General features: G+C 42.2%; 1 protein-coding gene across 1 annotated transcript in view; it reads right to left on the bottom strand.

Annotated features, from left to right (window-relative positions):
* TMEM178B (transmembrane protein 178B) overlaps nt 1-15152 on the bottom strand; it is a 219466-nt gene that overhangs the window by 151840 nt on the left and 52474 nt on the right. The window contains exon 2 of the mRNA XM_049821555.1: nt 6203-6316. Within this exon, the coding sequence (XP_049677512.1) occupies nt 6203-6316 (114 nt within the window). The remainder of the gene's footprint in view (nt 1-6202; nt 6317-15152) is intronic.

Genomic DNA, 15152 nt, shown 5'->3' on the forward strand with positions numbered 1-15152 from the left:
GATGAGACCTCCCCTCTGCCAGTGTTTCACAAGTGTGTTAGCAGCAGATGTACAGTAGGACTCCTGACTTGTGCACTTTGAACAAGGCTTTGGAGGGGATCCTTCCCTGTTCATTCCCCAGCCCCCTCCACACACAAACAACACAGAGCTTGGCCATTTTTTTCACATCCCCTTCCAAATTGTTCCAGCCCACCACTCCAGCCCTTATCCCAGTCTCAATGTTCAGTAATCCCTTGTCTCACCTCTCCCGACTCACCAGCACAAAGTTTCACCCCTTTCCTCATTTCCTACCTTCTTAAATCTTAGCCATGTTTTCTGCTTGGACACCCCTGTCAACTCAGGACTGGGAGGCCTACTGACCCCCTCCCTTACTCCTTCCCACTTTTCTGTCTCTTAGAAGCAAAGGTAGTATTGGAAATAAAAAGTAGTATGCAGTTGAGAAAGCTATTCACTAGTGTAGGTATTAAGGTCACAGCCATATTAGCAGATCCTAAGAAGAAGCCTAGCAGAGGGCAATAAAAACCTTTACAGATTTCAAAATAGGTCTTAGATTTTGATGCCAAAAAATATTTTTATGTTTTAGCTTGAAATAGCAGGATATGAAGAAAACCCTACAGCAGGGAGAGGGAGGGAAATGAGAAGGTCTGTCACTACCACCTGGTCATCAGCTATGGGAACAACGAATATGGTGGAGATCCAGCAACACTAGACCTCCAGGCATGTGAGCACCTGCTGCCTGACTAACCTCCAGGATGGCTGCCCCGTCTGCTTTAATAATCAATGCATTAAGGAATGACATCATATTGTCAGCCAAATGGCACTGACCAGCAGGACAGTGTCATACTTCAGGGTGTACCTCCATCTGGGGGTCAGGGTAGCTAATTAAAAATGAAATAGCATTTCCTTGTAGAGGAAGATAGGAATGGAAGGAGACCCAAGGGAGAATGGGAGAGAGAGTGGAAGGAAGGAGCAAGAGAAGTGGGATGCTGCTGCCTATTTATTTCAAACACTGCTTTCAGTAGTACCCAGGAAAAAAAAACAAAAGCAAAAATTCTCTCGGGTCAGCACTCAATACAGATACAACAATGAAATATTTATTGTTGCTTATAAAAGCAGAGAGGGTCAAGCCCATGAGCCTACTGGTGTTACTAATGCATTGTCAAGCTATCAACTGAGCTTCTGTGCAAACCTCAACATCTTGTTCCATGGAATGAGAAGGCTTGGGAAGCCTGTAGAAATTAAAAGTATAGACATTACAGTCTTTTCCAGGGTGCTAATTGTTGCCACTGCTATCAGTACCATAACTGACCTCCACAAAAGGAGATTTTTCCAGCCCCTCCCCAGTAGTTTTACTGGTTATAAGGAGGTATTTGAGTGCTTTGTAGGCCTAAATGAGGAATCCTTAATCTCCTGCAAAGTTCAGACCATTAAGGCTGATAAAATCCATTCAGCTTTCAGCATAGATGTTATATGAATTAAAATATTACCACTCTCCACATCCTGTAAAAATCCTTCATTTCCTCCAATACGTGCCTCCTCTCAGAACGTGGCAGGCTATTCCTTTTGACTTTACAGTTCATTTTTTATGCAAATGGCTTTCAGACCACCACAAACACGGGATTATTGCAGTTTTCAACAGCACAGACAAACCTTATCATTCCAATTAACAAAAGGCATTATGCTTCCTCTTCTCCTGACAACGCAGCTCCCCATGCCAATGCTCTAAATTCTGAGCCCGTATCCTGCGGTCTCACAGTAGAAGTGGAGAAGGGGTAGGAGGCAGGCAAAGGAGAACCCACAGTACCAGACAAGGAATATTTCCCAGAAAAAAACCAGGAAATTCTAACCATTTCTCAGAAAGCATCAGCTACCTGTTTGTGAATTGGTTCTCTCTAAAGCAGTCTGGTGATACAATTTCTAAGCTGTGCAGGAAGACATCAGTTTCCATAGCAATTTCAGCCACTTTCCACCCAGATGCAGCACTCTCCATGTTCCTGGACACAAAACACAGCTGCTGTGGAAGACAGGCCTAGGTGGCAATGGCAAGCTGGAGAAGAACAGACAAATTCCTTCTTCTGTGGCCATGTTTAATCCAAAGTACAAATTCAGGTTTCTGATATATAGGGAGGAAGGAAAAATAACAGACTTAAAGACCTAGCTATCTACTTTGCATGATAGGCTCTGTGAGTCAGCAAAATAAAAGCTTTTGGAGAGAAGGAAGAATTTTTCATCTCTCTTCTGGTATTGAGACTTTCATGTGATACAGCACAAGCCACAGGGACCTCTGCCATACAAAGGCTCTGAGCACCATGCAGCATTTGTCCCATTTCAGCTACCAAGGCAGGAGAACAGAAAGAGACAGTGGTTTGACTCGTTCTCTAAGAGAAGAGTGAGATTTCTTTTTGAAGAACACACATTGCAACTTGCTTGTTTGCAGCACTTTAAAGCCACAATACTTTCTTTACCTGCCTTGGAGAGAAGGTGACTCTGGAAAAGTTCCCTTTTACCCTTCCCTTGCCAAGACCACAGTGAGGAAGACTGAAGAGTGACCCACAAGCATCAGCCCTGTGAGGCCCCAGGCAGCAGTTAGCCTTCTGAGCCCACAGCAGACTAACCCACAATCCTGTAGTATCTACACAGTTGTTCTTGTTGAAATCATTCAAGGAATGGGTACACAAAAAAAAGTCCCACGGCAAATGCAAGTATGTTCAAAGGTAAAAAATGAGCAAGAAGCATAAGGTCTAAACAAAAGAAGCTAGAGGCAAAAATAAAACATTATCATGCTAGCTAGACTGGCTCCAAAAGTATAGATAAAATTTCTATAGATAAAATTTCTGTGCACAAGGCTGGGGCCAAAATGTGACAGGGTAAATGCCCAATAGCCACTCAATCATATCATTACACTGGCATCTTCCATAAAGGGACAGTTACTCATCCTCAAAGTTGTTGGGACACAGCTTTCCTTCCCTTCTTCCTTCCCCTCCTAGCTCATCTAGATACTTGTTTTGTCTAACTAGATGAACATTTATCTCCTGACAGGTGAGAGCTGGCAATAATGCCATCATCCTTCCCTCCATCCCTGTTTTACCAGAGATAGTTGAGAGGAAGTGATTGCAGGGAAGTGAAGTCTCATTTCCCCAGCTCATGCTGCCATAGGCAATCAGTTTGGAGCAAAGGTTCCATCTTGAAAACGTCAAGTAGAATGAAAAAAATATAAAATAAAATTATAAAGTCAGCTCCAAACATTCCTCTACATCCAGCTGCTCCCCTGGGTTCTTCTAGCACAGCTGGCACCACAGGTAGAAGAATATCTGCTTTCTGTGCTGACAGGTGCCATGGGGCTCTCAGCCTCAAATTAATCACTCCTCACCTGCTCCTGCAATTCAAGAGAAACTGGTGGAGCATCAGTCCTGCCCACCAGTTTGAAAAACAAGCAGTCTGCTGGGAACGGCTGGAACCCTTTCTCCTCTGATCCCCCACCCAGTAAACAGGCAAAGCAACAGATTTCCTTCCCAGGCACCACAGTTTGTTACCCATGCACCAAGGAAGGAAAATAACCACTACAGAAATACAAATATGGCAAAGGACAGCAGCGGCTTCAGCGTGGAATAGGCATTTAAGTTCCTCTGAAATTCTCCAGGATGCCATTTTGCCCCAGTGTTTCATCAGGAAATACTTTTTTGCCATTTCCATTCCAAGAAATTACCCATGGCAAGAGCAGGAAGAACAACAGGCCTGGGCCCTGCTCCTTTTGCTGTTTGTCACAACACTCAGCAAAAGGGCAATTCTGAATAGGAAATTGTTCAGAGGAAAATAACGGCCAGGCTGACTCAGAAACACTATTCTAACCTCAGGATGAGCAGTGATGAGCTGAAGTAGCTGTGCTCTCGGTGAAGCTAATCTAGAGGTATAGAACCAGATCAGCTGCTAAGGCAGGGACTAAAATTACAGGGACTTTCTGAAGAGACTGTACCCCACTTTATGTCTACTCCACTGCAAAGGGAGAACATCCCCCTCAACCAAAACACAATTTGAAAAGATTGGTATTGCCCTTTTCTTTTAAAAGAAGAGATGTTTTGGAGAAAAACAGCAAGGTTGCTGTTCTTACACAGGAAATAGTCATATAGGTTCAATTCATTCTTAAATGCAGTCACCTCCAGATCCCCCAGTGGCTAACCCCATATATCAAGCACTCACCATTGCACCTAACTACTCTGGAGAAGAAAGCACTTTAGCAAAGTATTCTTCTTCCTGTCTTTAGATGGGGAGATTCAATCTTCAGTTCTATCTACATCTACCTACACTTATCTGACTCATGAACGAGCAAGAAAATCTGGGTCAGAAATATGCATGCACACCCACACACTCAGAGTACCCTCCCCAGGGAGGGAACAAGCAGCCTCACCCTGAAAGTGCCTTGGACCAAATCAGATATGTAAACGTGCAAGCACAGTATGTCTAGACTGCCACTCTGGAGACTGACAAATGCCCTACCGAAGGTTCCCATCAGCTGCCAGCACACCAGGCTCAGGAACTTGCTGATCCCACCAAGGGATGCACACACCAGGTGTCTTACATGGCCAGATATATTAGTAATGGTATTTAACTGTGCGGGGGGAGGAAGGGACGGGGGGACGGGGGAATACAAACACACCTACAGAATAACCCTTTATTTCAGCCATTGCTGAGATGAAGTTGAACTTCTTTAAGACAATAATTCCTACGTTAGTGAGATTCCCAGTGGATGGTTGCAGGCATCATTATTGCTCACAATAGTGGCAAAAGCACACATACACAAAGAAAAGCATAAACCAAAGATGCTTCCTACTGTCCTACAAACCCTAACAGAAGATGTCTTGGGTGGGGAGTGTGTTTCTTTTTGCCCACAGATGAGCAATGTTTACATCAAACTGACACCAGCAGAGATGACAGGTGGTAGCAGAAAACCTAAAGGGAACCAAACCCATGTTCTGATTTCAGGGACAAATGAGCACAGCACAGTATTTTGCAAGACCAGCCTCTTATAACCTTGAGAGGCATGAATTCGATATTCCTTTTCTTCATCATGCCACAACAAAAATATGTATTTATCCACAGAGATAAATTTCAAAGAAGTCAGGATTTTAGCAAGACCCTCTAGAGCTTCCTTAATGCTTTAGCATATCTGACCAGGTGGGCCTACAAGCACCAATGAGTCTCAATCCAGGCCCAACTTGACCGATACAGGAAATCAACTATATCATTACATCATCTCCTCCCCAGAGCTTAAAAAGACCCTCCCAAAAGAAGAGCCACATAAGGCAGAAGTGAAACAGAGACTGAAAGCCCCGGAAACACCAGAGGTCTTGCACATTTCTCAGACTGAGACAGTCCGGACAGTAGCTGCTCACTACCGCATTTCTAGGTTTTCAAGCAGAAACAGCAACCCTCAACCCCTGCCATCTTCAAGACGCTGTTAACTGCTTCCACTGAAACATTGGAGCTCAGGACATTCATTAATCCCCATGACTATGTAGTAACAAGAGCAAGTTGCAGTGGCATCCTTCCTTGTGAAATCCTACCTCTTCCATTTTATCAGTGAAAACCCTTTTCCATCTCCAAGATGAGAAAGAGAAAAGCTTTAAGGCCAGCCAATACATCCCAAGGCAATTCCATCCCTGTCAGATCTTGTTGCTTCAGCAAATGTTACAAGTTGGTGACCACTGGCTACAATTATCACTGAGGGCTAAACTCCTTCCCTGTGCCTTAAAGGGTACAGCATTTCTCTTTCTAGATCTTCAAAGGAGAATGATGCCACACTCACCCAGGAGCTGCTGGCAACAGGACATATTCTACAATAAAAGCCAGCAATGAAGTCTCCTGGAAGCAGGAAACTCAGCAGCAGCATGAACTGCATGAGAATATGCTCACATACAGAGCATTCTACTGTATTAAAAAATAGGGCATTGATTTTGTTATTCGTTTTTATCGTTAACTCTATATTAATCTCTGCATATGAATGCCTCTTCCCCACTGCCACTTTCTCATGCCTCAGCAGAAACAGAGATGTAGGTCCTAAGAACAAATCCATCGGTCTGCTACAAACTGTATGTGAGAGGACTCCGAGTGGGTTGCCAGTCAAAGCCTCTGTTGTCATTTACCAGTGAGTACCTCCCTTAGACTACACATGAGGAAAATAGAGAAGAAAGCCAGCAACACTTACGCAAGGCATGCCACTCATCCTGGCGGATTGTCTTGGTGATGTTGTAGGTGAGGTTCTTGGGAATGGTCGCTGAGGAGTAGTGGTACTTGATGTACGTGCACCGCTCAATTGCTCCTGGGAAGGACAAAACGCAGAAGAGAAAGTGCTGTTAAGTGAATGCAACATGTCCTCCCAATTGTAGACCAGATGGGCTTGACAACCAACAACAAAAGCTAGGACCAAAGCAATCCCTACCATCAGTCCACTGTGACAACCAATGCGATCTCTAGCCCATGACAGGCACAAGTTACCTGTAGGGTAAGGTCAAATCCAAAATTAGGATACACCAAAGGCCCTGCAGCAGCTGTCTGCTTTCGCTATCCGATATATATGTGGCAAGTCACCCCTTCTTTCATTTCTTCTCTCTGAACTACGAGCTAGCAGTAGGTATACCAGCATTTACTGTGCAGAAACTGTAAATTCACATCTTAGTTTATTGTGCAGTAATGTGTCTCAGTGCCCATACTCCAGGAGACAAACAAAGCAAACAGCTTTGATCTTTCCTTCAGTAATAAAGAACAGAACAGGAAAAATAATATATATATAAATAGCGAACAACTTTCCTGATCCCCTTCCAACCCACAGCCAAGAAGCAAGACAATCAGAAGGATACGTGACAGGCTATGGTATGTCTCTTGAAAGCACCGAGACACTTTCATAGCAGGCTAAGAAACAAAATTTATTGACATCCCTGAATAATGAGCCTCAGATGGCAACACAAATGGCTGAAATGAGCAATTTTTTTTTCCCCTGTAGTCAGGACTTCATCTACGTTCCACAGAAAAAAGCACCACGTGCTGCTTCTGTTTGTCTTCTGGTCACATTATTACATTCTCCTTTTACAGCCACTTTCCTTTCTCTACAATAATCACACCTCCAGGCCCTGATCTCCTGGCATCTCTCTGCATAGTTAGTGTCCTTCGAGGACTGGGTCTGGCGTAGCCTGATGCTTTCCATGGATTATAGCCTAGCCAAGTTTCACACCTGATCAGAAACTTGTGATAGTGCAACCATTCTTGCATTGATGAAAACCAGTAAGTTCTCCTACATCCCTTTTGCCAGCATCTTCAACTAACACTGGCTTTATTAGACCTTCTCACTAAGCAGTCAGATTCAAAGCTCAAGAAATTCATTTTTCCATTAATATTATGGTATTTTGGATCAGGCCTTTAATAACTAAATAGGCATCCTTAATGTGGTTGGACACACTGTTTGCTACTAGCTATCACTGGTCAGAGAAGCAGCTATGCTGGAAATGCTTTTATGTATTAAAAATACATTAAGACAGGCACTCAATAGAATAAATTAAATGAAGCAATGAATTACATAAATAAGAAAGAGTGCTATACCAAGAGGCAGGTAGAGAACACTTACTGTCAGCCTGAACTGAAAAGGCAGAGCCATTAGCCTTATATCGACAGCTCCAAGGGTTAAATATGCTTCTACGCCACTAGAAATACTAGTTTCTACCTCAGGTTGTAAAATATTGGCATGAACTTAGATCATACACCATGAATTCACAGCATGAGTAAGAAAACCCATGAAACAAAATTATTAGTTACATCTCAGGCTTCCAAAGTCAGTGCAATACAAACATTTGAGGTCCTCATTGTTTGCTCCTCTTAAGCATTCTTCACATTCTGCCTCTGACAGCAATTAGATTAGACAAAGCCAAATATTATAGGGGGAAAAGGCAAAATATTTACATATGTATCCGCCTGCCCTGACAGCGTGATGGGCTTCTGTGTGAGTCTGCACCATCTGGGCACCAAATGTACGCCCAGAATTAAAGTTTCAAACCAAGAACAGTATTTAAAAAAAAAGACAGCTAGTGTGTAAAGAGCTTTAAAAAAAGCCCCAAATCGCAATCTTGCCTTCTTATAGGTTTTCCTGTCTCCTTTTGTGGGGGGATCAGAAGCTTTCATGGATCAGAAGCATTGGCAAGAAAATGGAAAATGCTTATTTGTCAGGAAATAATCTTTAGTTATCAGATACCTGCCCAGAGAAGAGATTTATATAGAATAGCAGACAAGGACACAGAGCCAAGATGCAAAATAAAAGCGTACAGAAGGAAGGAAGAAAAAAAATCCTGTTCCATTTGCTATAATTTCTGCTATAATCAGCAGAAAGCACCCCCTCTTACACCGAAGAGGCTAATTTCTAGCAAGGTCCATCAAACTTTTTATTCTTACTGCAGATACTGTTAGTAGTAATGCAGTGAGCTGTTCACTATCTTATATGACCAAAGCCTAAAGCAGAAAGAGAGATTATGGTCCGAATTCAGGTCTGAATTCATCACTTCACCATATGTATAATTTTGGTCTTATGCTTACATCCTTATGGCTTTAACGAGACTTAAGTACATGTTTAAAGACTGTCTAGAACTAAGAGTACAACTGCAGTGGCAATGGTTCAATGGCAGCTGAAGTACAGGCAGATCTGAAAGGTAAATTCCACGATGATCTCCTTTCCAGCCACACAATGTATTTCAACACTATTCCCACCTCTGAATGACATGCTATTAGCCAACAAACATCATGATTCCAGCCAAGAGTTTGTAGGGACCACAAGGTAAAGTGCTCTTCAGTGTACATTGTGAGATATTTATCCCTACATGTCTAAAATATCAGGGCTGGCCACTGCACGCACTCGCCAGGGCTGAGCAGAGTACAGAGAATTAACTTGTACCTTGGAATTGTCCCTGCTACTTGTTTTACACAGGGAAACAGACCCCCAGGTCAGACAGACAAGTATGCTGCTCCTGGATTTTCACCCTTCTCTGCAACATTAAGCATAGGTCCACTGCTAGAATGGGTAAGCCTAATTAATTTTTTGTTACAGGGCTCAAGATACTTCAGTCTAATCCAAGTTACCAGGCTTAATAAAGGGCTAAACAGGTGAACTGTAATGGTCTATGATATACCAGAGGTCAGTCCACATGAGCTAATGGGGCCTTTTGGCTTTAGGCTATTAAACTCTCTTGTGAACATGGAGTTTAATACTCTCAGGATAGTGTAGTCTTTCAGAGCTGTCTTCTATCAGCTTCCAGCACTTCAATTACTTTAGACTCTAGAACAGCAGCAACCACTGGAGAGAGCATGCAGCCATCTTTGTCCCCATGGCCACTGCTGATAGGAGAGGCAGGTAGGCTCTTACTGGGAACCTCAAGCTTTTCATGGCCCAAACTGACAAGGTTTGCAATTGCTTGGCATTTAAACATGAGCCATTTAACTAAACCTGCTCTCACAGGTGCAAAAGAATGACCTTGCTGAGTTAATGCAACTGCATCAGCATATATCTAGCTAGAGGTAAGAATTAGCTTTTGAAACTTAGAGAGACTTGCCTGGACTTGCCAATAAAAATTAGGAAAAGGATAAGTTTGCAGCAGTAACAATTTCATACTTCATCATGTTTCCCTGCTTGCCCCACACAGAAGAAAAAAAATTCAAGACCCCCAAAGAGCCAGTTCCTGGAGGTCTCTGGGAAAGCAGAGGCAGGGACCACAGCAAGGATCAGAACTACTGCTCTCCTTGAAAGTAGTCTCAGAAAAACCCTAGGAAATCCTTACCTTCAGATGAATGAATAGCTATGTTCACTCCAGTCTTTGGGATGGGAGAGGAAGCAAGAGTATAAAAAAACCCCCACACACTTTCCCTTCCCTACACTCAGTAGGGTAACTGCAATTTACAGACCATCTCCAGCCTTCAGCATTGACTTAGAAAGACCAAAGGCAACTATGGCTGAGCTTTACACTTTGTTCAAATAACTAGGAACAGTATTTATGGAGCAAACCAATGAGTGGGTTTTTTCACCTATGCAGCTGCCATAGCAAGTGTTATAGCTGGCCACAAGAAACATGAAACAACCACAAAGCTGCTCTGCTGGCAGATGCAGTATATTCCATGTTCCTCTGATCAAAGGGAAGTGTTTGCTGAAAATCCTAAAGAAAAGTGGCTGGCATCTTCAAATAGAGCACTAGAAAAGGGATCAGCAGGAAGATGCAGCTAGAACCATGCAGAGCAAAACTCTGCCATACCATCCTCACACAGGCACAGATGCTCAGAGGGGATTCAGCAGCTGTAACTGTGGTTGGCAACCCCCTGTTCCAGCAAAGTTCAGATGCCAAGTAAAACTGAGATAAGGAAGTTAGAGAGCTTCATCCAGAGCAGCTAATTATTCACAGCATCAAACATGCCACTCTTCTTATTGATCCACTTCCCTGCTCAGTTCCCCTCCCATATTTGTTGAACATTGCTCTGTGCTATCACCTTATTATTATATAATATCTCCTCTTGTCTCCATTACAAGGAAAATTCTTAAACTGTGCTATAGCAGAAATCACCTGAAAACATTGTGCAATTCTTGTCTATTCAATTTTCAAAACTATCCCAATATCCTGATGTTAGCTCAGCTGCTGGTGAAATTCAGCTCCCGCTACTTTACTAGGGCTGTAAAGACTACCCCAGTAGAGGCCCCAAACTGTTTGGTAATGCAGGGGGCACGTAAACCATTCTCCCACTCTAAGCTGCACAGGAAATGGAAAGGAAGGTCATACTGCTGGTATCCATACTGTATTTATCTGATGGGTAAAGAGAAAACTTTTTTCAGAACTTTTGGGCCAGTGTTTTTCTTCATCACCAACCCTCCCCCTTAAATATAATAATATTTCAACACTTTCAAAATGCTCCAAGAAACAGTCTTTACCCATTGTTAATTTAAGAAAGAGAATGAAAATTCAAAATGCCATCAGGGTATTGGTCACATCAGTCCTACAGTTCGGATCTCAGAAGTGCCCAGAGGCATTTGCCCTGTGAGGTCAGCTTGACTTTTGCAAAGGTGGTTGTCAAGTCTCAGGAATTTACACTGTCACTGTGATCATATAGTTTAGTCTGCTGCATAACACAGACCAACCCATATGAAAGCTGGCAACACAAAGTAGTCCTTCAGATGGTCTTTCATGAAACTGGTAATCTGTGAGAGCAGTTAGTTAAGTGTCAGTAACATCACTTCAGATCCAGCCCAAGATGACACACAGAAGACTTACTTGCAGAGGTTATCTGACTATACTTCCCTCATGTCAGTGAGGGCTACAGGATTTCACATTTTTTCCCCCCAACCTTTCAGGGCTGCAGATTGTGGAACCATCCTTAACGGTCAGGTACAGATTAACCCAATGCCTGTGAGCAAGTTCCCTCTGGTAGACGGAGGGCTCGTGGGTATGCTCACTTGCTCTGGATGCATTATGGCACAGCCATTCCAGACTTTACAACAAGCTAGCACTGACATCACGGTCACCTTGCTTTCTGTAACATGCAGAGATCTGAAACCAGGTGGTAGCCATTCTTGTCTTGTATGTTGTATGTATGTTGATGTCTAAGAAGGATCCAGCTGTACACTGGTATTTGTTTTATTACATTTCCTGCCAAGGCTTTTGATACGATGAGCTTCCCTGAAAAGACTGACATGGATGTTCCAAGACTTCACTACCTCCAGGCAGCTTTTCCCTCTTCTGTGTTGTAGATACCTCTGGATGATGTTTGTAGCAAGCAATTTATTCCACAAAATTCACCCTTTGTGCTAGCTCTAATTTTTACAAATCTGTTTGAGAATTACTACACAAACATTTCCTAGTAAAAGGAATCTTAGCCTCTGGCTTGCAAACTGCACTCACTACATATATTTGCTATTCATTATGAGAAACTGCCTTCTGTATGAGATTGCCTTAATCCCACGGTTTGGTTACTGTTCCCTTATTGGGTGACTATATCCACAACAAGCAGACAGAAGATGTAGATTGTTCATTTAGCCTCTAATTCTTTCACATTATCTGCAGGAAATCTGTAGAGCAGAGAAATTTTATAGTTTTTTCTTCGCATAACATTTCAGTAAGGTTTCCAGGGGCTATAATCATAGCTAGGGCTAGGATCAGGTTACACAAAGCAATTGCACGTGGCATATATATCTGTTAATCTCTTAAAAGTCCTGTCTCCCTTGGAAAAGTTCATTGTTAAATTGTGCTAGCAGCCTCCAAACCAACCCTGGCCATTCAAGAATAACAAACTTAAGAATTATTGCCCTCATCTGTATGTGCTGCCCTCGGTCTCTTAAATGATTTCACATGAATCATCAGATCTCATCTGGGAGGTACCTTAATATAGACAAGGTTGTTGTTGCAGTTTCAGCATGCGTTGACTGGTCAAACTAAACCCTGGAGGAAGGTAGGAGGAAAAATTAGGCTCTACCTTGACCAGCTGCTATGACAGAATTGCAATCAGATATGCTGACTAGTAATGAACTTGTGATGAGTAACTATTATCTTAATGAAGGCATAGACTTCATTAGAAAGTATTCCAACACACGTAACAGGATTATTTCATTAACTCTGGAGCAATACTACCATGAAAGTACTGGTTACATATTTGTGCCCATCTATAAGTATATTAATGCCAAGAACGTAGGAACATTATTCTTCTGCATTAATTGTAGAATTGTTTATGTTAGAAGAGTCCTCTAGATGTCAAGCAGCCCAATTCCCTGCTCAAAAGAGGAACAACTTCAAAGTTAAAATCAAATTCAAAAGACAGTTCACATTGCTCAGAGCCTTGTCCAGTCAAGTTTTAAATACCTCCAAGAACAGAGGTGCACAACATCTCTGAGCACCTGTTCCAACACCTGACCACCTTCATTAGGAATTTTTTTCCTTTAATAACTAATCAGAATTTCCCTTGGTGCTACATGAATATCTTGAATACGAGAATACCTAAGGGTAAAGGTCTAAAAATCTAGGAAGAATATGCAAATGTCATCACCTTAATCAACACATCTGATGAATATTCATTATCTTATACACATAAATAGAAGCTAATGTTCTAATTAATGGAGCTCCAGATAGATTTTCAGCCACAGCATGGGCCAAATTTTTAGAACAGGAGATCACGTTTGTTCCTGGCTGGCTCTGTCATCATCCTGAATTGAGGTTCAGCTTGGTTCTGCCAGTAGGTCTTATTGCTACTTGCCCTAGATAAAGCAAATCAACTTCTGGTACTGGTTGTTGCTTGCTGTGTGCTGCAAGGAAATTGGGCAGATGCCTCCCTTCAGTTGACAGGTTGGGGGCTGTGTCTATTGGGTTTAAGACTAAGTTTCTAGCCCCTAGCTGCTACCTCTATAAGTGGGTAGAGGTGCAGTATCAGCTTCTACTCACCATTTACATGTTCGTGTAAAAGTCAGAGAAAGGGATGTGAAGCAGTCCCCTTCCCCATTCACAGACAGACCAAAGGATCACATACTGGGAGAGACAATGGATGTGTGTGTCTGTGGTAACTTTTAGCTTGTATCACGAGCGCACTTCTGAAAATGACGTCCTGATCATCTCTAGTGACCATGCTTTGGTTCATAATGTGATGTGCTGTACGACCATGCCAATTAATTCTTCACAAATAAAGCTAAATTGGAAGATGAGCTAATGGGAATTCAACTAATAGTACAAAAGCAGAGCTAGTCCGAAGTAGCATCCCCTCCCCAAAAACACAAAGTGAATGTTAGGTCCTAAGCACTAATTGTTTCTTACAAATCTACCTCCATCGTACCATGCTATTTACAAATGTAGATCTAACCTATGTTGCATGCTGTGTCTCTGCAGTTAAAATCATCCTAGTAAGGACTGCCAAAGGAAATTCAGCTCTGAGTGACCATAGCTCTAGGAAAGCTGCCTGGAAGGATGCCTTACCTTCCTAGATGGTTGATTTCCAAGACCGGAAAAGCCTATGGAGCAGCCACCACAGCATGAACAGTACCATAACAAGAAGCGCAGGTCTGCAGTCAAGTTCTATAGAACTGTAATCATCACTGATAAGCTCACACCAGTCACACTCACAAATACAGGTGGGCAAATAGTCTGTGTTTTGGGTTCAAACTCCAACTTGAAAAATTGTGGGGGTACAGGGGAGGGGTAACTGACACAACCAGAAATAAAAACAAACAAACCAGAATTTCAGATCAGCTGAAAAATTTTGTACAGCCACAAAACTGTAGTCATCTAACTTATCTTGACACCTTTAAAGAATAATTTTAAGTGTATTTCCATTGAAAGTCAGAAAAATGTATTTTGAGAATTCTAACACACTGACATTTTTCTTAATTTCATAGTGGGTTTTTCCCAACTGAAACCATCAGCCATATTAGGTCAAGTTTCACAAGTAGTTCTGCTCCTTTGCAAGCTCTTTGCTTCAGAGCCAATTTTCTGCATGAAAATAAATAACGATTTGCTAACCGTACTTACTATAAATGTACTTACAAGCACAATAGGCACCTATATCTTCCCTGTTGGGTAAAATGCAGCAAGCCTGCTAGGCTGCCAGTGGCAAAGGGATATTTCAATAGCCAGAAATCTACGATATCACCTAAACTTTCTTTTTACATGTAGGTGTCTTTACTGACCACCAGAAAATGCAATGAACACAGAACTTCAGCAAAACATACTCAGAAGATAACAGTATCCTCTGTTTTACCTGAAGGAAAAGCTTGCTTGTATTCACCAAGTTGGCAGCCACCAAAAGGATGAGACATTCGTAAGATAAATATTACTTCATCCCTGAAATGGCACATACCCAGCAAATACATTAACAGAATGTACAGCTTAAAGTTTTTCATTAGGAAAGTGAGCAAAGGTTTTTTCAGAGTGACAAGCAGAACCTTCCTGCTCTTTTTTCCTCCCATTTTTCTTTTACAGTTCATCTCACTTGATTTCCAAATAAAGGTTCTCTCAGAGCCTCTAGCTTAGTAAAACTTGTCAGACAATGCTCAGCTGGTAAAGAGGTCTTGTAAAAACCCAGTGAAAACATAGCAGGGGGGATGGTTGAAAGAATCCAATATACTGTACTATACTGTATTATCCATACAGAAATGGGGTCAG

This window comes from Accipiter gentilis, chromosome 18, assembly GCF_929443795.1.
Source record: "Accipiter gentilis chromosome 18, bAccGen1.1, whole genome shotgun sequence".
In the NCBI taxonomy this organism is placed as follows: Eukaryota; Metazoa; Chordata; class Aves; order Accipitriformes; family Accipitridae; genus Astur; species Astur gentilis.